At 39.3% G+C, this 21,337-nt stretch overlaps 1 protein-coding gene and 1 pseudogene across 2 annotated transcripts in view; one reads left to right on the top strand and one right to left on the bottom strand.

Annotated features, from left to right (window-relative positions):
* Positions 1 to 21,337, bottom strand: part of Slc2a13 (solute carrier family 2 member 13) — a 336,909-nt gene that overhangs the window by 63,525 nt on the left and 252,047 nt on the right. For both annotated transcript variants that reach the window (XM_048366441.1, XM_048366433.1), the window contains one exon: positions 2,419 to 2,544. In XM_048366441.1, coding sequence (XP_048222398.1) covers positions 2,419 to 2,544 — 126 coding nt within the window. The remainder of the gene's footprint in view (positions 1 to 2,418; positions 2,545 to 21,337) is intronic.
* LOC125356528 lies at positions 13,739 to 14,264 on the top strand (annotated as a pseudogene).

The following is a 21,337-nucleotide window of genomic DNA, read 5'->3' as shown; positions in this document are numbered from 1 at the left end:
AAGAGTTGCTTTCTGCTATGCATAATGGCACATGCCATAATGCTCAGAAGGCTGAGGCAATAGGAGATCTCAGGTTTAAGGCCAGTCTGGGCTACATAGGGAGTTCATGTCTCACAAAAATAAAATGAAAACAAAAACGGTGCTTCCCATGGGAATCCCAGACATCCTGGGTACTGACAATTTTATGTTTATTCCTGAGATGGATCTATGGATGTCTCCAGCTTAGAACCCACTGTTCGTTCATTCATTAATTCAACAGCCCTACTGTGCTGATCAGGCTGCTTCTGAACTTCTGGCTTCATGAGCTTCTCCTGCCTCCACCTTTTGAGTAGCTGAAACCACAGGCTTGTATCACTGCACCCAGATCTGCTAATTTATTTTTAACAAGTTTTTAACCTGTGATTGTACTATATAAAGGCAGTATGCAATGGGAACCCATAGTTCCTCACAGAAAAAGCTCCTAAAGAAGAAATTCTTTATGGGAGATAGAATTTTCAGTTGTTATCTCTTGAGGATAGCAAAAATGGGTAGTATTCTCAGCTTAGCTTGATCAGGTAAAGCTTGACTTGTTCCTATTCCAGGGCCTTGATATCACTGCATTATAGGAGAGGCAAGGCCTGTTGCATTCTCTCTGGCAGCACTGACACCCCAGACTTATGCTACATGCTTGTGCCCTCTTAGATCATCCCAGGTGAGATCACCTCTCTATCTCTTTCACTGTTGCATCTGAGGATTTCTCTCAAGTTTCACTGTGCCTTAAACCTGCATTTGTGTGTGTGTGTGTGTGTGTGTGTGTGTGTGTGTGTGTGTGTGTGTGTATGTGATGTTGGAGGTGCAGGGGATAATGGGAAGGAAGTGGCTTTCCTGCCACCTCCCTTTAGAGTAGCTCCATCTCCTAAATGTTTATAAACTGCAAACTAGCACATCCAGAATATCAAGCAATTAGCTCACTAATGAGGTTTGGCTGGTAAAAGTTACATGCTGGTATCTCTAAAATGTGTTCTTTTATATGTGAAGTTTAAGTGTTATCTCCTTGTGATTCCTATATTTCTGTGCAGTGTGGACATATACTCAAGTACCATAAAATTTGCTTCCATATCTTTGGATTAATTTCCTAATAAAGTGATTTGTGATGACATACAGTGACTCATACCAATGCTGAAGCTTTTAGAAGACACAAGTCCCTGACTCTGCTTGCACAGCTTTTTGAGTACTGGGAGGTAAACAGGATCAGAGTGCATTAGCCTTTCTCATGGGAATTTAAAACACAAATGAGGTTAAGGCCATTGTAAATAACATCTAGGCATTTTGAGTTCATGGATATGAATATTAGTTCATACATTTACTCTGTATAAATATTTCATTTATGTGTTCACAGTAAACTAACATGTCTAGACCGATGGCATGGCTTAAATGATAGAGTGGCTACCTAGCAAGTGTGAGACCCTGAGTTCAAACTCCAGTATTGCAAAACAAAACAAAACAAAACAATTCAACATGTTCTGCCAGAGACAAAATCTTATGGCCTCTGGACAGGATGCATGCCCATGAGTACCAACTTTTATTCTTATCTTTCTTACTTTCACTGACTCTCAGAACTCAAGGGAAAAAGCCAAATTGTTCTCTGAAAGAATGAATAGGGACTTTAACTTATTTTCACTTTAAAACTGTTTTTTACCAAAGTCCAGAAAATTACAGTTTGGAAATCACAGGGGAAATGGTTCAATGGAATGTACTACCTTGGTAGTCTTTAAGAACATCTTCATAAAACTAAAGATCTTAACTCTTAAAGTGGGCTGGGATGAAAAGTTAAGGGTAGAGTTCTTGTTAGCCCCGTGTTTGATCCCTCAAAACCTCAAAATACACTCCTCTTGCTTTTCAGGCACAGTTGGCTATGGAATCTTGATTTCCAAAGGCTGGGGCACACAGATGCCAACACCTTGTCTTTTCTTGCTATACCCAAACATGCTGCAAGGTAATGTAGTGAATACCATTTTAAAAGAACTACTGCCCTGCTAGGCACTGGCATCCTATGTCTGTTATCCCATCAACTTAGGAGGTTGAGATCCAGACAATCACTGCTCAAAGCCACCCTTGACAGCAAAGTCCAAGAGATTCATTCCATCTCCAAAATAACCAGCAAAAAGCATGCCTCAAGGAGTACAGCTGTTAAACAGTAGGTGGGAAGGGATATGGGAGAAAGACGGCAACAGAAGGGTTATTCTGATTTAAGTATAATATATGCATTACATAATCACATGTCTTGCTACAGCTAATATACACTAAACAAATGAATGACAAGCATCAGGACTTGCAAAAGAAAAAAAAAAGACCTGCAAACTGTACACTGAAAACTTAAATATGTACCTCATTTTGAAATTGCATGGTGTGTTTTCACTATGGGCAACAGTGACATACCTGCCCCAGGCAGCCTGGTTGGTAGATGCTTTGTTAACTGGAATGCAGGATGAGTCAATGACAGCTGATTTGTTCATCTTGTAGCAGAAACCGCAGTCTGGATCCAGCATGCATTCATTACAGTAACTGAAAAATGAATGGCATCTAGTCAGGTTGGTGGAGTCAATTGATTTTCACCATGTCCCAGATTCCAGGTGTTTCCTTGCACTTCCCACTCCAGGTTCCAGCAGGCTTGGGGCCTCGGGGCTAGTTTTGGCCCAGGCTAGTCCTGTGTGGAGCCAGGTGACAGCTGGCTGATCACTTTCCTTCCTCCATCTCCTGGATGTGCAATGCGGAAAGATATTTTGAGGTGGGGGGCTGGGATCTCATAAGACTCTCAGTTGACGTAGAGCATAAAATTTCCTTTCTTAAACCATATATGGATATTCAGTACCAAAGCATGGGTTTGTCCACTTTGACTCAACCTCAATGGGTTCCTAACTGCATTGAAAGCACTTATTTATTATAACTGTCACTTTCATGTACTGTCTTTTTAAAACGGAAATATCCCCTCCCATAGACAGACACACACACCCTGAAAGGGAAAATTCAAGCAATGAAGAAAAAATGCCTAAAGAAACATCTAGAAAGCATATACCCAAATATGACTATTGCTAACATCTTATTAACCATTTACACTTTTAACAAATGTATATTGAGTAGCATGTGGTTGCTTTTTGCATTGTTGTTGTTGGTCACGGAGCTTGAACTCTGGGCCTTGGTATTGTCCCTGAGCTCTGGTTTTCTAGTGGTTAATTGGAGACAAGAGTCTCACAGACTTTCCTGCTCAGGCTGGCTTTGAACCTTGATCCTCAGATCTCAGCCTCCTGAGTAGCTAGGATTACAGCCCAGCCCATGTGTTTTTCTTAATTAAAAAAATACAAACCAGGCTGGGAATGTGGCTTAGTGGTAGAGTGCTTGCCTAGCATGCATTTAGTCCTGGGTTCAATTCCTCAGTAACACTTAAATAGAAAAAGCCAGAAGTAGTGCTAGCCTTGAGCAAAAGAAACTCAGGGACAATGCTCAGGCCATGAGCTCAAGCCCCAGGACTGGTAAACAACAAAGAAACAAACAAACAAAAAATGGTACCAGTGGCTCACACCAGTAATCCTAGCTACTGAGGAGGCTGAGATCTGAGGACTGTGGTTCAAAGCCAGCTCATCTGTGAGAAACTTATCTCCAGTTAGTTACCAAAAGAAGTCATAAGTGGAGTAGTGGCTCAAGTGGTACAGGGCTAGTCTTGAATAAAAAACCCTCAGGGATAGCACCCAGGCGCTAGGCCCAGGTGACACTGATCAAGATGCACTGTACTCATAACCTGACTTACGGAACTCTAATGTCTTTGTTCAACTCCTTAATAATGCAATTAAAACAAAAACTGGGTATAAGGCAAAAAGCTACCATCCTCTAACTTCATCCCATCTACTGGCTGCATCTCAGTGCTCACTTGGCAGCAAAGTTTCCCTGCCTTAGTCTACAACATGCTTATACACTTGCAGTCAGACACAATGTCCAAGACAATTTTGGAGCACTTCATACATTGCTAGTACATACAAAGCACTGGAGAGAGTGGAGTAAGACGAAAGCCTCTGTTCTTGGCAGGTAAAAGCAGGAATAAGACACAGATGTACTAGTAAATAATGCAAATGCAATAGATATGAACTATGTGGAAAGCAGACAGGCCTATTTGCTTTGACTGCAAGAAGTGGGAATTTCAGAGGTGAAATTTGAACTAAACATGAAAGAAATTTACCATAAAGGGAGAGAGGGAAGGACACTTGAGAGAACTACTTATTTTGTTACCAAAGCTCAAGTGGCACAGAATTCATAATGATCTACTCTGTACAAGGAATTACATTATGAGGCATGTGAGAAAAAGAAGAAAAGGGTCATCAGCAAAGGATATCTAAAAACAGGCAAGTCATCCTGAAAGACATGAAGGACTGTATGTCTGAATCCTCAGAGTCAAAACAAAATGTGAAAACACCTCAACTGTTTAAAAATTATGTCATTTTAGCTTCCTCTTGTAAACATTTTGTTGATAAACACTCACCCCTATTTTTGAATATGACTTGAATCCTAGACAGAAAATATTAAGAATGGTTCTTAAAAGCCCATTAAAATGTCAATATGCTTTAAGGAGAAGATTCAGTGATATAAAATAGTCCACCGTAGTGATAAGCACAGTAGAAAAAAAAAAACGAATTTCAGCCAATGAAAGTGAGGACCCTGCACTTCGGCTTGTGGAACCATTTTAGGCTCATGTGTAAAGAAAGATAATTTGCATTAGTGTTGTCTGTCTATCCCATGCAAATATGGTTGGATATATAAATCCTAATTATTACAATGGTTTAATATTCACTTAGAAAAGATCAATTTGGTTCTAAACTCTTTATTTTTATGAAAATATATAGTTCCTATCAAAGTCCAAACAGTTGAATAATAAAGACTAATAGTTACTGAGACCTTGCTGTACACACATGCCAGACAAGGTCCATGTGAGTTACAGCATCTTCTGTCACTCATTCAAGCCTAACCTCCAATTCTTCCTTTTGGCTTGCTTATGAAATGACTGCCCAGGGGCCAACTTTGAACTGATTGTAAACAAAATGATTTCCCTGCCCTCATGGAGCTGGACATGGATACTACACCTCCTGGTGATTATTGGTTTAATGATCCCTCTAGTGGCTCACTATCCATTGTGTTTTAGCCTTTCTTTAGCATTTTCCTTATTAGGCTATTGATCATGGCTGATGATTTCAGTAGAATTAATCTCCCTGCATTTGTAGCATTCTATCCCTAACTCTACATAGAATAGAAACATTTATATTTTTCTGTGCCTTCACAGAGAAGCACATGAAGCAGAAGGAGTTCCCTTAAGAATTCATAATTACTGTTAAGTGTGGTGATACATGAAATCCTAGCACTTAGGAGGATGAGGAAGAAGGATACTGAGTCCAGCCTGGGTGATACAGTAAGACCCTGCCTCAGAAAATGGATTACCATCCTCAAATGGACTCTCAACAAACCTAACGTTTTTTTTGTATTTGTTGTCACTTGTACATAGGACTAACCAATCACTCTACTTGAAAATGATCTCAACTCTTTAGTTTCTTCAAAGTTCCAATGCTCCATTTTCCTGAACTTGAATTCCAGGTTTACAGAAAAGGTCAAAGGTCAAAGGCTTGTCTTTGTTTCAACCTCCTTCCTCTCTTGCTCTGTCTTTGGGTATAAAATTTTAGATCATGGAATCTGTTCTCCCTCTCTCTCGGTTTCCAATCTTGGAATAAACATCTATTTTTGGATACTCATTGTCAATGAACTGACAAATTAGCACAGGTTACACTGCAAGGACAAGACTACAAGTGCTCTGTGACCCCAAAGCAGGCAAAAAAATAGCTGCTAATGGTAGAAGGTAGGTAAAGAAAGACAAAGTTGGGGAAGGGAGGTGAGGGGGAGGGGAGAGAGACACAGAGAGAGAGACAGACAGACAGAGACACAGACAAAATGAGGACATGGAAAGAGCAAAGGGAAGGGAGAAGGAAGGGGAAGGGAGAGAGAGGAAGAGAGAAGAGGGAAGAGAGACAAAAAGGAGGGAGAGGGGAGGGGAAAAAGAGAAAGAGAGATGAGAAAGGAAGATGGGGAGAAAAGAGAGAGGAAGGAAAGGAGAGCAGGAGAAATTCTTCAGAAGGCTGGCTGATAATTGTAGTGAGTTTGATACATTTACTTATTCCCCCCTCTAACATTTTAAAGAATTACCTTTAGTTAACAGTTTCAATTTAGCATATCAGTTTATAAGTACAACACAGCTTGATTAATGTTACCCCTTCCATCATTTTCTTCCATCTCTCCCAAGCTCATCCCCATCAAGCTACCTGGCTACATTTTCACATACGTACATTGAATTTTATGACTGTATACCATTCCTACAGAGCGTGGTTCTTGTGTTTCCACAAAAACACATAAACCACCCATCCTAACATCCAATTTGAGTTCCCTTTCCATTCCATCTCAGACGTATGACATTTTTTGCCTTTTATTTTTCTTATATGTCCAGTGTCTCCAGGAAGAAGTTTAAGTCACTGGTTATCTTTGTTCTTTTTTTTTTAATTTTTAAAAACTTTTTATGCCAGTCCTGGAGCTTAGACTTAGAGCTTGGGCACTGTCCCTGGCTTCTTTTTATTCAAAGCTAGCAACTCTACCGCTTGAGCCACAGAGCCACCTTTGCCCTTTTTTATGTGGTACTTAGGAGTTGAACCAGAGGCTTCTTATATGCAAGGCAAGCACTGTACTATTAAGCCACATTACCAGCCTTGATATCTTTTCAAATGTCATACTGTACAGATATGTATTTCTCTCTAGGCACTGGTTTATCTACATCCTGTATCTGCATGCTATGTCTTTATCTACATCTTATATCAGCAAACCTCAAAGTATTTTTTAATATATTTTTATTGTTATCGTAAAGGTGATGTACAGTTATATAAGTCAGGTAATGAGTACATTTCTTTTTGAACAGTGTATTCCCTCATTTTCTCCCAGTTTTTTCCCTCCTGATCCTCCCATAAGTAGTACAGTTCATTTTCAACATAGTGTCTTTACTCTTTGACCCTCATTTCTGTGCTTGCCCTTACCTTACCCCAAATAGATAAACTTGCATATAAAATAAAAGGTATAGAAAAAACAGACAAAGGAGAAAACAAACAAAACAGCAAAATAGCAAAAATCTGCATTTCCATTTCTTGGAGTACATTTTGATAAACATTTCATATGATCATATGAACCTAACTATTGAGCCTTTATGATCCTCTCCTAAGAATATCTTCCTTTGGTCTCAGTGAATGTTTAGAGTCCTGTATAATTGATCATGTCCAAATGCATTTGGGGGGGGGTGGATTTTACCATCCAGCGCATTTACTTATAGATTTATAGGCACATTCTAATGACCCCAAATGAGGGAAACTATGCAACCATGTTTCTTTGGGTCTGGCTTACTTCACTTTATATAATTTTTTCCAAGTTTTTCCATTTCCTTATGAATAGTGCAATATCATTCTTTTGAATGAAAGTGTAGAATTTCATTGTATATATATATATAGCACATTTTCTTGATCCGTTCATCCATTGAAGGGCATCTGGGTTGATTCCATATCTTGGCTATGGTAAACAATGCTGTCTGTAATGAATACTTCAAAGTATTTTCTCTAAGTATTCACTCATCTCAAAGTATTTTCTAATTGTTCTCATTTATTCTTTGCCTTGTTGGCCATTTAGGAGTCATTTTAACTTATTTGTGATTTCCCCAAATTTCTGCTAGTAATATTTAATATTACTCTATTATGACTAGATTAAGAATCTAGTAAGCCAGTGCTGGAAATGTGGCTTAGTGGTAGAGTTCTTGCCTACTATGCATGAAAACCTGAGTTCGATTCCTCAGTACCATAATATAAACAGAAAAAGCCAGAAGTGGCGCTGTGGCTCAAGTAGTAGAGTGCTAAGCCTTGAGTAAAAAGAAGCTCGGGTATAGTGCTCAGACCCTGAGTTCAAGCCCCAGGACTATACAAAAAAAAAAAAAAGACTCCAGTAGGCCTATCATATTCTAATCATTTATTAGAAAAAAATAGAGTTTCTAAAACAAAGCTTAGAAAAAATTTTTTTTTGTATTTTTTTTGCCATGCCTGGTCCTTGGACTTAGGGTTGGAGCACTGTCCCTGGCTTCTTTATGCGCAAGGCTAGCACATGGCCACTTGAGCCACAGCACAACTTCTGGCCATTTTCTATATATGTGGTGCTGGGGAATTGAATCCAGGGCTTCATGTATATAAGTCAAGTACTCTTGCCACTAGGCCATATTCCCAGCCCCTAAAACAGAACTTTTAAATTCCTAAACTGGCATCATGAAACCCTCAGTCAGTCCCACCTTATTAGTTTTGTTCAGATCATTCTGTAATTGGCTGTTTCCTTGGTCTTAAGAAAGTGGTGCCCAAAAATCAAGGTACACACTACGTGCACTTTGAATTGGGAAGGTAATTCATAATGTGCTCATTGTGTGATAAAGTGAAAATTTTAGATTTGTTGGCAAGTGGTATATTTTTAGCATAAGTTGGATGGCATTATAGGGAAAATGATTCAAGCATCCTCAGTAATTGAGATGAAAACTATGAATATCTAGTTTGGTGGACAATATTAAGGTATGTAACAGTAAATTTTGTGATAGTTATATACTTGTAGTTCCAAGTTACACATGTTCAGAGCTACTGTATGTACACTACAGGTAAATGTTAGTAACTGTATAGTTCTAAACTCTATGCTTTCTGAGCATGTGGGGATTTTCCTTAATGGTGATCATCTTTGAACCAAATACTCACCCACAGCAAGGGTTGACATGGTATGTTTCATGATCTAAATCCTCTTACTGTACAAGGTTTGGCAATAGTTCAGGACACACTCTGTCCTGCAGTGTTATTTTGTGTTTGAGAAGGCTATATATTGTTTTCCTCAGATGGAAGGCTCTACAGATATCTGCTAGACCAACATGGTTTGGCAGTCAGCATACAATGTAACACAAACAGAAATATTGGTTTAAAAAATTCAAGACTGTTCACAAGTGGGCTGGGGCTGTAGGTCAGTGATAAAGCACCTGCCTAACATGTGGAAGGTTTGCGTGATGTATGTACTGAGGGAGGTTTGCAAGTATAAAGAAAAGGAAATAATCCATGGGACAAAGTATTATATCTTGGCGAAAGCCAGAGGGCATGGGATGAAAAGCTCTGGTTTCAGGAGAATCTAAGCTTCTTTTTTTTTCCTAGGGAAAAAGAAATCAAGACAATAGAGCTTTATTCCTGATGTTAAAGCTGGTAAAGGTTTTTTGTTGTTGTTGTTGTTTTGTGTGTATGTCTGTATATCTGTATGTGCGTGCTCATGCACACGAGTGTGCACTCACCAGTCCTGGGGATTGAATTCAAGGGCTTGTGTGCTATCCCTGAGCTATTTCACACAAGGCTTTTGGTCTACCTCCTGAGCCACAACTCCACTTCTTTTTGGTGGTTAGTTGGAGATAAAGAGTCTCATGGATTTCCCTGCCTGGGCTGGTTTTGAACCACAACCCTCTGATCTGAGCCTACTGAGCAGCTAGGATTACAGGTGTGAGCCTCCAATGCCTAGCAGGTTTATCCTTTAATACTTTCTGTTCTCACTGTAAAGAAAAGTGTAGGGGAGAAAAAGAAATGAGTAATGAACTTGAGGGATCTTTGAGAGACATGTGTGTTCTGCTGCTTCTTGGCCTTCTAGTCTAGGATATGGTGTCTCTGAAATGAGGTCTATGACTTACAGAAGTAGAGATGTTCTTTATTATTATTGTTATTAAAAGAATACTTCAAGGGAGAAAAACTAAAAACAAAAAGGTCAAAGTGTGACCTTCAACATCTCATACTTTGAGATGAAGTGTGTTCTGATTCTCAACAAAGACAGATCATCTTCTAAGCAAGGTGTAGAGGAATAAGTGGTTGAGAGTGGTGGGTTTGGGGATTTGGGTAGTGTGAGTGGGGGAAGTTACAGATTAGAAATAGTTAAAAAACTTCACAGGTAGCTCCACTGGTGGCTCAAGCCTGTAATCCTCAGTGGGCTGAGACTGGAAGCCAGGCTGGGCAGAAAAGTCTGAGAGACCAGAGACTTACCAATTAATCAGCAAAAAGCCAGGCTGCAGATATGACTCAGCAAGGAGAAAGAAAGCCCAGTGAGAGCTTAAGTTCCTGACTTCAAGCCCTTGTGCTTTATTTTATTTTATTTTATTTTATTTATTTATTTATTTATTTATTTATTTATTTATTTATTTATTTATTTATTTATGTGCAGTCCTGGGGAAGGAACCCAACAACATTTATTTATTTATTTATTTATTTATTTATTTATTTATTTATTTATTTATTTATTTATGTGCAGTCCTGGGGAAGGAACCCAACAACCTGGCATGCAGGGAGCTATATTTTAAAATGTGTTCAATTTCTTTGTCATTCCTTTTCTGGAATTAGAGTTTTCAGGCATCACAAGACTTCCTATCACTCCCTTATCCGTGACCTGGACATTTTTTTTCCCACCATATATACCAATTTACAGAAAAATTCTTCCAAATATAACAACCTGGCTTAACTTCAACTTGACATTTTGAAGGTATCACAAAACTTTAAATCTCCTTGGAAACTTCTAATTGACCTTTTACAGAAAGCATTATATCATAACTCTGACTTTAACGAATGGCATTTTAAAAAAAAGAGCAACTCTTCAACTAACCAACTATTTTTCACTGCAGTTTCAATTTGCATTGATTTTGTACCAATATACTTATATTCTCACCTTTCAAAAAATTCTTTTTTTTGGCCAGTCCTGGGCCTTGGACTCAGGGCCTGAGCACTGTCCCTGGTTTCTTTTTGCTCAAGGCTAGCACTCTGCCACCTGAGCCACAGCGCCCCTTCTGGCCGTTTTCCATATATGTGGTGCTGGGGAATCGAACCTAGAGCTTCATGTGTAGGAGGCAAGCACTCTTGCCACTAGGCCATATTCCCAGCCCACAGAATTTTTTTTAAGGGCTGGGAATATGGCCTAGTGGTAGAGTGCTTGCCTCGTATACATGAAGCCCTGGGTTCGATTCCTCAGCACCACATAAACAGAAAAAGCCGAAAGTGGCGCTGTGGCTCAAAAGGTAGAGGGCTAGCCTTGAGCAAAAGGAAGCTAGGGACAGTGCTCAGGCCCTGAGTCCAAGCCCCAGGACTGGCCAAATTAAAAAAAAAAAAGAATTTTTTAAAAGGTGAGAATATAAGAATATTGGTACAAAAATCAATGCCTGTAAAAAACATAAATACAGATTGCAAGATTCATTTTTTTCTTTTGTGAAAAGCAGACATTAGGTCTATTTTCTACCTTTACAATGATGTGGGAAAAATTCTAAATTCTAGACTTAAAGTTTTCTAGCTAGCTCAAGAGAATATGTTAGACCTAGATCTGTGAACCCACACAATTTCACATGTCTATATGAAAAAAAGTACACATAACCCTAAATGCACCCAACTTTAACGATGTACGAACATATTAGCATACAGGAAAATCTGAGAAGTATTTTATATACTGATTTCAAGAGAAAAATGTATACTTGTGCCCTACTTTAAGAAAATTTAAGTCAAGTACTGGTGGGTCCCACCTGTAATCCTTACTTCTGGGGGGCTGAGATTGTAAGAAGCCAGTTTTCCATTTCTTGTTAAACTCCATCCTCAGTCGTGAAACTGCGTGAAACTCTAGCCTCCAGCTGTGTGGGCAGAGTGCTGTCGGCCAGGTCCTAACTATCTTTAATGTCCAGCAGCTGAAGAATATCCCTGTCCCTAATGACCTTTGATGCAGTTTCAGTAAACCAGCTTGCTTTCTTGTCAGACAACCACCTGTAAGTAGTTTTTGTCTTTATAAACCCTGCCCCAATGGAGGTCACGGCTGCTCTTAGTTCTGAAACGCTGTAGTCCAGGACAAGGCAGTCACCGGCTGGCTAATAAAGACTCCTTTGTCACCTTTGTGCCTCCATGGATTTCTCAACTCTGAGGTTACTGCAAGTTCAGGAGAATTGTGGCTCATGGCCATCCCAGTCAAAGAGATTTTTAGATCCCATTCCAACAAATAAAAAGCTGAGTGTGGTGCTGTTGCTCCATGGGAAGGAGTCCAGGCTGGCCCAGGCAAAAATTAAACCCTGTTCAATAAGTAACAGAAGAACTATGCACCAGTGACTTACACTTTGTAATTCTAGCTATTCAGGAGGGTGAGATGTAAAGACAATGGTTCAAAACCAGCCAGGGACAGAAAGTCCCTTAGACTCATATCTCTAATGAATCATCAAAAATCTGGAAGTGGAACTGTGGCTCAAGTGGTAAAGCATTAGCCTTGATCCAAAGAAGCTCAGGGACAGAGCCCAGAGTCTGAGTTCAAGCCCCATGATGGGCACATACACACAACATCTGTGCCCCACCCCAAAACACAGAAGGCCCCCCCAAACAGAAGACCCTCCCCCAAAAAACAAAAACAGAGCAAAAAACGCTAAAGGTATGGCTTAAGTGGTTTAGCCTCTGCCTAGCAAATTTGGGCCTCTGAATTCAAACCCCATTACCATCAAAAAATAAAAAAAAGAAATGTTACATTTTCAAAAGATAAATTAGGAAGGAATTTATAAAACTATTATGCTTTATAAAATGGATTCTTAAAAGAAATATATGTGGATTTCTTTCTACTGATGTAAAGTATTTGGAATTTCAGACAAATGTAAATGTAGTAAAGTTAGGCTTGGTCTTCCTCTTTATATATCTATTGTAGAACTTATGATGTTACGATCTGGCTTACAAAACAGACTATGGAGGGAAACCTCTGGCTGAGATCCTACTCCCTCTGGCTGTGCAGAGCAGGCTCCAACCACTGGCCTCTGGATCCCAATACATGTTTACTGGGTGAGACACTGCATAAACACCTCATAAATCAGGCACTTTGAGCTTCTTTCTGCCCATTTATGAAAATAATCTTAGGAGAGTGTGCTTGAGGTAAATAATTCTATTATTTTAGGAAAGAAGGAAGGAAGGATGGAAGGAAAGAGGGAAGGAGGAAGGCAGGTAGGAAAGAAGGGAAGGGGAGAGAAAAGTAAAACTCACTGTCCAGGGTACTGCCAAATTGAACTTGTTTTTAAATTGCCACAGGCAAAAGTTGCCATTTGCAAACATTCAATCAATAACCAAAATGGAAAAGGTTAGTATTATTGATAATTTACTTCAGAAAGATACACTAACTACAAAGGCCAATTTCCTCAGAGCCTACAGGAGCCTGCAAAAATTCAGAGTAAAATGCCACTGCAATGTATAGAGACTCTGTGGTGGTGAATGTGAGGAGGTGAACAGGTAATGCTGGGGGGAAGTGCTTGAGTTCACAAGCAACCAGCACATTGGAAATCACACAATCCAACAATAATTACAGCAGAAAGCCAAACTGCACGGTTCTTCTTGTTGGTTTAGGGAAGGGATTTACCCTTTCTATCTCTGATCTTTCTTTTTAGAAACTGGGACAAGTATTCATATATTTAGAACAAAATTGCTTTTAAAACTTTAAAATGTCCTCCATTCGGCTCAGGAATTTGGGGGCAGTGGGTGGTGCTGGGGACGGCCAGGGGTTCCCAGAGTCTCTTGAACTGCATGTGGAGGGGCCCAGCACTGTCTATGGGGTTAAAGTTGTTCTTGAGTGGAACATTTCCACATCCGCAGAGAATATGAATTTAGCTCTGAGAAATGAGCTGGTAGTAGACAAAACAAAGAGGAAAAAAAAGACGTGAACTCTCTGAAGAACAGAAACAAGAATTTAAAGATGCTTTTGAGCTATTTGATACAGACAAAGATAAAGCAATAGATTATCATGAATTAAAGGTAGCAATGAGAGCCTTGGGGTTTGATGTAAAAAAAAAAGCTGGTGTACTGAAAATTCTTAAAGATTAAGACTGAGAAGCCACAGGGAAAATCACCTTTGAAGATTTTAATGAAGTTGTGACAGACTGGATATTAGAAAGAGATCCACATGAAGAAATACTTAAGGCATTTAAACTATTTGATGATGATGATTCAGGTAAAATAAGCTTGAGGAATTTGCGATGTGTTGCTAGAGAACTGGGTGAAAATATGAGTGATGAAGAACTTTGGTCTATGATAGAAGAATTTGATAAAGATGGTGATGGAGAAATTAACCAAGAGGAGTTCATTGCTATTATGACTGGTGACAAGCATTACAAGGATAAACAGTAAGGACGTTGCAATAACCATCTTATATTCTGATTTTTGGGCCTGGAGCCATGATGAAAAAACAAACAAAACATGTTTATTCTTTTTTCCATAAGGACCAAAACTAAATGTCTTCTGTATCTGTATTTTACTATTAAGTTTCTTTATACAAACAGTGCTAGTGTTAGTATTCAAATAGGTTTAAGTTAGAATTTATAATACAGTTTTTATATAAAGTGTTAAAAACAAAATCATGTGGTGTACATCCTTTGTAGGTCTTTAGACATTGGTCACCACTTTTATTCTGCTGTACACATTTTTCAGAATTTGTTAATAAAATATTTATTTTATTAGTAAAAAAGATAAATAAAATGCCTTCCATTCAAGTAAAGGAGAGCAAAACAAAAGGCATCTTAATGTCGAAGGGAGATAAAAGGTGGCCTATTTCCATTCAATAATCATCCACACGGTAACCAGGGTCTTAACTGAATGCATCCTCTTCTCAGAAAAATCTTTGTAAAACTGATTTAATTTAGAGCATTTTTTAGTGTCTACTCTGTGAAGTTAAGTGTGAATGTTGCCTTACAGAAACTGGTCCATTTGCTTTTAATTATGTCTCAATAAGCCCAATGAGATGGGGCATCAAGAGTAGTATCTTGTCTTAAAATGCTTGCCTGTGTTATCATCTAAATTTCAGAAAATTCTTGATGGCATACATAGACACTAGACTCCAAGGACAAAAGTCTGATCTCATTCTTGGGGCAATAATTTCTGGACCCTCATCTTGCCTTTAACATATCTCAAACTTTTGCTGCTCTGTAGGTATCATTCCTCACACCCCCATTGTGACAGAATGAGAACACTTTTGTCCTAGAGGATACATCAGGAGATTTCTTCCTCCCACTTGAACTCAGAAGAGAACTTTTTAGTTTTAACAAAATAATAATTAAGGTAGATGTTGGAGCCTCCTATCTGTAAGGATGTGGCCCAAGTGGTAGAGTGCCAGTCTGGCAAGCACAACGTCCTGAGTTCAAATCCCTGGGCTATCAAAAGTAAGTAAATAAAAATGTATTAAGAAGAAAGTACTTAGTTCTTAAGCAGTTAGTTTTTCTTAGAGTACAAGTGATTATCTACCCTCTTCCAAAATACACTTTTGAAACACTCCTCAGATCAACTGACTTAAAATACTTCAGAGTTTTTAACATAATATAAGCTCGTGAATATTAAAATTCAAATAGGAAAATCAAAATACACTAATATATAATTAAAAATGATTCATACATTGTACATTTGGAAAAAGGAGTCAGTTTTTACTCAGAAACAATCTGTGGCATGTCACAGATTCAAATCTGTCTAGTTTCAGCACTCTTTGAGAATGGACAGCATTATTCTCTCTTTAGTGTGTTTATGTTGTCAATGTAAAAACAAAGTTCCTTTAAATAAAGTTTTTTAACCATAGTTTTTAAACCTATCTCAGTAAACATTTCTTAAAACTGTCTCTCTTCTGGGGATACATTTTTTTATTAGTTTGTTTAGTAACAGATGGCTCTACAGCTAAGTGCTCCATAAGAATCTTTCTACACAACAAGAAAATACCTTTATGACCAAATCTTTTAAATATTTTAAATTAAACACTGTAATACGTGGCAATAGGCCTGTCATACCTGAGCACTTCACTGAGAGTCAGCGAAATCGTTAAGGACAAAAACAAATGTGGCCTTAATACCACTCTGCTTATCATTCTTTCACAGTGTCTTGGAAGGCCTTGTGCTTTTCACAGGAAATGATGTTTGGCAGTGAATAACAAAGTGAATTTTGCTTAAGAGTTGAGAAAAAAACAATCGTCAGCTCTGGAGTTCTAGACTGATGTTTGGTTGGGAAGCCTTGTCATGCGATGGTGATGAAATGAAGTAGTCATGCCACTGGACATTTGGCATGTCCTAAAATGTCAGTCACTTCAAATAATCTAATCATCATGTGCTCTGAAATTGAGACCCTGCCATGATGACATAACGTCCCAAAACTGAAAAGAATTCAACGTGAATGAAGCTTGTAGTAATAAGTAAAGTGGTACTATGGGTAAATCAAAATACTTTTGTCAGCACATACTGATACTTCTCATTCAGGAGATGTTCAGGAGCACATGTATAATTCATCACTAACTAGAGGGAGAAGTTTAGAACAAAACAGCTTTCATGGTCTTCATTTTCAGTTCTAACTTCACAGATATACTTTAATTTGCCCAAAGAGCAATGTAAGTGGATCTCATCTATATTTGCTTCATACCTTAATTGACTTTGTTTCCTGTCCATCTACCTGTGTAACAGAGTTCTTAAAAACATCTACCCCAGACTTCTGGGAAGACAGCTGAGGAGCAGCAGAACCCTAGCTGAGCTTCCTCAGACATTGCAGTTTTACCACTCTACAGAAACTTTTACTCCTAGAAAGACAGCCCTAGTAAGTTATAGCAGTACAGGGATTCTGGCCAGAAAGGAAAAATCGACTTTGCTGGCCTGAAAACACAGATTTGAGCTCTGGGCAGCATCCCGATGCCACGCCAGTGCTGGCACAGCGCCCTGCACTCTGCACACCTAAAGCACACAGCGGCGACCAGGGAGAAATCCTCCACACGGCAGCAGACAGACGCAGATCGCAGGCTGAGCATGGACAGGCTGAAATCCCAGAGAAAGCATGAGTACCCCACAAAAGGCATTCTCACTTGCGCCCACAGAGCAGCTTCTGGGAGGTAGCCCTTCCCCCACCCCCAGAGCAAAGTGCCATCTTTGACACTGGCATAGAGTCAGACCAGACTAGAACTAAAGGGGGCCAGGGGAAAGCAAGGACAAAGGGGCCATCTTTGAAAAGGGCAAAAGGGACCGACCACTGAGAGCCAGCTGCGCCCAGGAGAACGACCCCTACCCAGGTGGGAGGCTCGTCCCGGGCCATGGCTCAGACACTCAGGTGAACTCAGCCAGAGGAGCCCCGCCCTGCCCACTAAAATTTCTAAATTAAAACTGAAAGTGGCAAGCAGCTACCGGTGGCACGGAACCGGACCGGAGCACAAACAGTTCCCGAGACAGATAAACAGTCCCATCACAGAGGAAGCCCAATTCCCAACAGAAAATGGAGCTGAATTCCATAGCCAGCTCTGCCCAGGAGGCTGCGCTGCCCAGGAGGAAGGAACCTCCCCCAGGGAAGCGACTCTCAGCCAGGTAAACCAGGCCCAGAGGCGCCTCGCCCTGCTGAGTCCACAGCCTATTCAAAGCCAGGCATTAAAAGCAGCAGCCCCACAGCAGACAGGAGTAAGCACGGTTCCCAAGACTGTTCACATCCCCGATCTACAGAGGACACCCAAGGCCTACCTGCAAGCTGTGTGAACCACAGAGCCCCAGGATTTCACTAACAGGGGAGGAGATTAAACAACACACTGCTGAACCATCAGTGGGTCATTGAAGAAATTCAAACAAAAATGCAAATGTTTATGGAATTCAACCAAGATGAGTTCACAAAGTACCAGCTCCTTTGGGACACGCAAAGGCAGTACTCAGAGGAAAATTTATATCTCTGAGTGCATACACCAACAAACTGGAGAAACAGCAACTCAGTAATTTAAGGAAGCACGTTAATCTTGAAAGGGAACAACAAGGCAAACCCCCAGTCAATAGACGGAAGCAAATAATTAAAATCAAATGAGAATTAAATGAATTAGAGACAAAAAAAAAAAAACATCGAAAGAATCAACAAAATAAAGATTGGTTCTTTGAAAAAATCAACAGGTAGACAGACCCCTAGCAAACCTGACCAAAAAACAAAGGCAGCACACTCAAATAAACAAGATCAGAGATGAAACAGGTAACATCACCACAGAAACAATCAAAATTCAGAACACAATAAGGGACCATTTTGCAAACCTTTATGCCAACAAATACGAGAACTTGGAAGAAATGGGTGATTTCCTAGAAAAAATTCATATCCCCAAACTCAACCATGAAGATTTAAACCTTCTAAACAGACCCATACCAGTATTGAAATAGAAACGGCAGTAAGTGATCTCCCATCCAAGAAAAGCCCAGGTCTAGACGGATTCATAGCAGAATTCTACAAGGCCTTCAAAACAGCACTCACACCAATATTTCTCAAGTTCTTCAATGAAATTGAAAGAGAAAGTTCACTACCAGACATATTCTATGAAGACAGTATAACCCTCATCCCAAAACCAGGCAAGGACTCATCACGGAAAGAGAACTACAGACTGATTTCCCTGATGAACATTGATGCAAAAATTCTCAACAAAATTCTGACCAATCGACATCAACAGGTCATCAAAAAAATCATACACAATGATCAAACCGGATTCATCCCAGGGATGCAAAGTTCAATATATGCAAGTCAATTAATGTAATCCACCACATCAACCGGAGCAAGGTAAAGAACCACATGGTTATATCTCTGGACACGAAAAAGGCGTATAATAAAATCCAGTACCCATTTATGCTAAAAGCCCTAGAAAAACTGGGATTCCAGGGAACACTCCTGAATATAATCAAGGCAGTTTATGACAAACCAACAGCAAGCATAATTCTAAATGGTGAAAAACTAAAGCCATTCCCTTTAAAATCAGGAGCAAGACAGGGATGTCAGCTCTCTCCCCTCCTCTTCAACATCGTATTAGAATTCCTAGCCAGAGCAATTAGACAAGAAGAAAACATAAAGGGGATCCAAATAGGAAAAGATGAAGTTAAACTTTCTCTCTTCTCAGATGACATGATCCTATACCTAAAGAACCCCACTGACTCTACTCCCAAGCTACTAGAGCTGATCAAAACATTGGCAATGTTGCAGGATATAAAATAAACCCTCGAAAATCAATGGCATTTCTATATACTAATCACCTGAACGCGGAGGCTGAAATCAGGAAATCAACTCATTTTGCAATAGCCTCAAAAAACATAAGATACCTAGGAATAAACTTAACCAAAGAAGTGAAAGACCTTTATGATGAGAACTTTAAAAATATGAAAAACGAATTAAGGCAGAACTAAGGAAATGGAAAAACCTCCCATGTTCCTGGATTGGGAGGATTAATATAATCAAAATGGAAATATTGCCAAAGGCTATCTACAAATTCAATGCAATACTCATTAATATCCCAACACCATTTTTTAATGAAATAGAGGAAGCAATCCAGAAATTCATATGGAACAAGAAAAGACCCAGCATAGCAAAAACAATCCTAAGCAGAAAGAACAGTGCTGGAGGAATTACAATACCCAACTTCAAGCTGTATTATAAAGCTATAGTAATAAAAACAGCTTGGTATTGGTTGGCACTGGAACAGGCCTGAAGACCAATGGAACAGAATTGAAGACCCAGAAATGAACCCACAGAACTACGTCTACTTAATCTTTGATAAAGGACCTAAAACAATAGTATGGAAGAAAGATAGCCTCTTTAACAATTGGTGCTGGCAAAACTGGTTCAACACATGCAACAAACTAAAACTAGATCCTTATGTATCACTCTGCACCAAAATCAATTCCAAATGGATCAAAAACCACGAAATTAAAACAGATACCCTGAAAAGACTACAAGAAGGAGTAGGAGAAACACTTGGGCTCCTTGGCACAGGACGGAACTTCCTTAACAAAGACCCAGAAATGCTACAAATCAAAGAAAGGATGGACAAATGGGACTGCATCAAACTGCAGAGCTTCTGCAGGGCAAAGGACATAGCTCGCAAGATAAACAGAAAGCCCACAGATTGGGAAAAGATCTTTACCGGCCATACAACGGACAAAGGCCTCATATCTAAAATATATGCAGAACTAAAAAAATTACATTCCTCCAAAACAAAACCGCAAAGAACCAATATCCCCCTCAGAAAGTGGGCTAAAGACTTAAAAAGAGACTTCTCTGATGAGGAAATGAGAATGGCCAAGAGACATATGAAAAAGTGCTCTATATCACTGGTCAAAAAAGAAATGCAAATCAAAACAACATTGAGATTCCATCTCACCCCAGTAAGAATGTCCTATATCAAGAAAACTAACAATGACAATTGTTGGAGGGGATGTGGCCAAAAGGAAACCCTACTTCATTGTTGGTGGGAATGTAAACTGGTTCAGCCACTCTGGCAAGCGGTATGGAGATTCCTCATAACACTAAACATAGAACTCCTCTATGACCCAGCAGCCCCACTTTTGGGCATCTACCCAAAAGACCACAAACAAGAACACACTAAAGCCACCAGCACAACAATGTTCATCACAGCACAATTTGTCATAGCTAAAATATGGAACCAACCCAGATGCCCCTCAGTAGACGAATGGATCAGGAAAATATGGTACATATACACAATATAATTTTATGCCTGTATCAGAAAGAATGGCATTGCCCTACTCGTAAGGAAATGGAAGGACTTGGAAAAAATTATACTAAGTGAAGTGAGCCAGACCCAAAGAAACATGGATTCTATGGTCTCCCTCATAGGGAATAACTGGCACAGGTTTAGGCTAGTCACAGCAGAGGATCACAAGAGCCCAATAGCTATACCCTTATGAACACAAAAGATGATGCTAAGTGAAATAAACTCCATGTTATGGAAACAATTGTTATATCACTGTTGTAACTACTTTCAATGTGCTATGTGAAACTGTAGCTTCTATTATTGATGATCTTCTTGTATCCCCTTCCTGTGGTGTACCTGTACTATCTCTGTATCTTATCTGATTACAGTGGAAACCGTGTATACAGGTATTAGAACTAGGAAACTGAAAGGGAATACCAAAATCGAGAGACACAGGGTAAAAATGGCAAACGACTACAAAAGCAATACTTACAAAACTGTTTGGTGCAAATGAAGTGAACGACTCATGGTGGGGAAAGGGAAAGGGGGAGCGGGGAGGGGGCAATGAAGGAGGAGATAACAAACAGTAGAATAAATGTATCCAATGCCTAATGTATGAAACTGTAAACTCTCTGTGCATCTGTTTGACAATAAAAATTAAAAAAATTAAAATTAAAATTAAAAAAAGAAAAACAACTACCCGAAATAAACAAAGCAAAGCATAGTAATAACAATTCAACTTAGAAGAGAT

This window comes from Perognathus longimembris, chromosome 1, assembly GCF_023159225.1.
Source record: "Perognathus longimembris pacificus isolate PPM17 chromosome 1, ASM2315922v1, whole genome shotgun sequence".
Classification (NCBI taxonomy): domain Eukaryota; kingdom Metazoa; phylum Chordata; class Mammalia; order Rodentia; family Heteromyidae; genus Perognathus; species Perognathus longimembris.
Note: the sequence above shows the minus strand (reverse complement) of the source record. Positions and strands in the feature narration are given on the sequence as shown.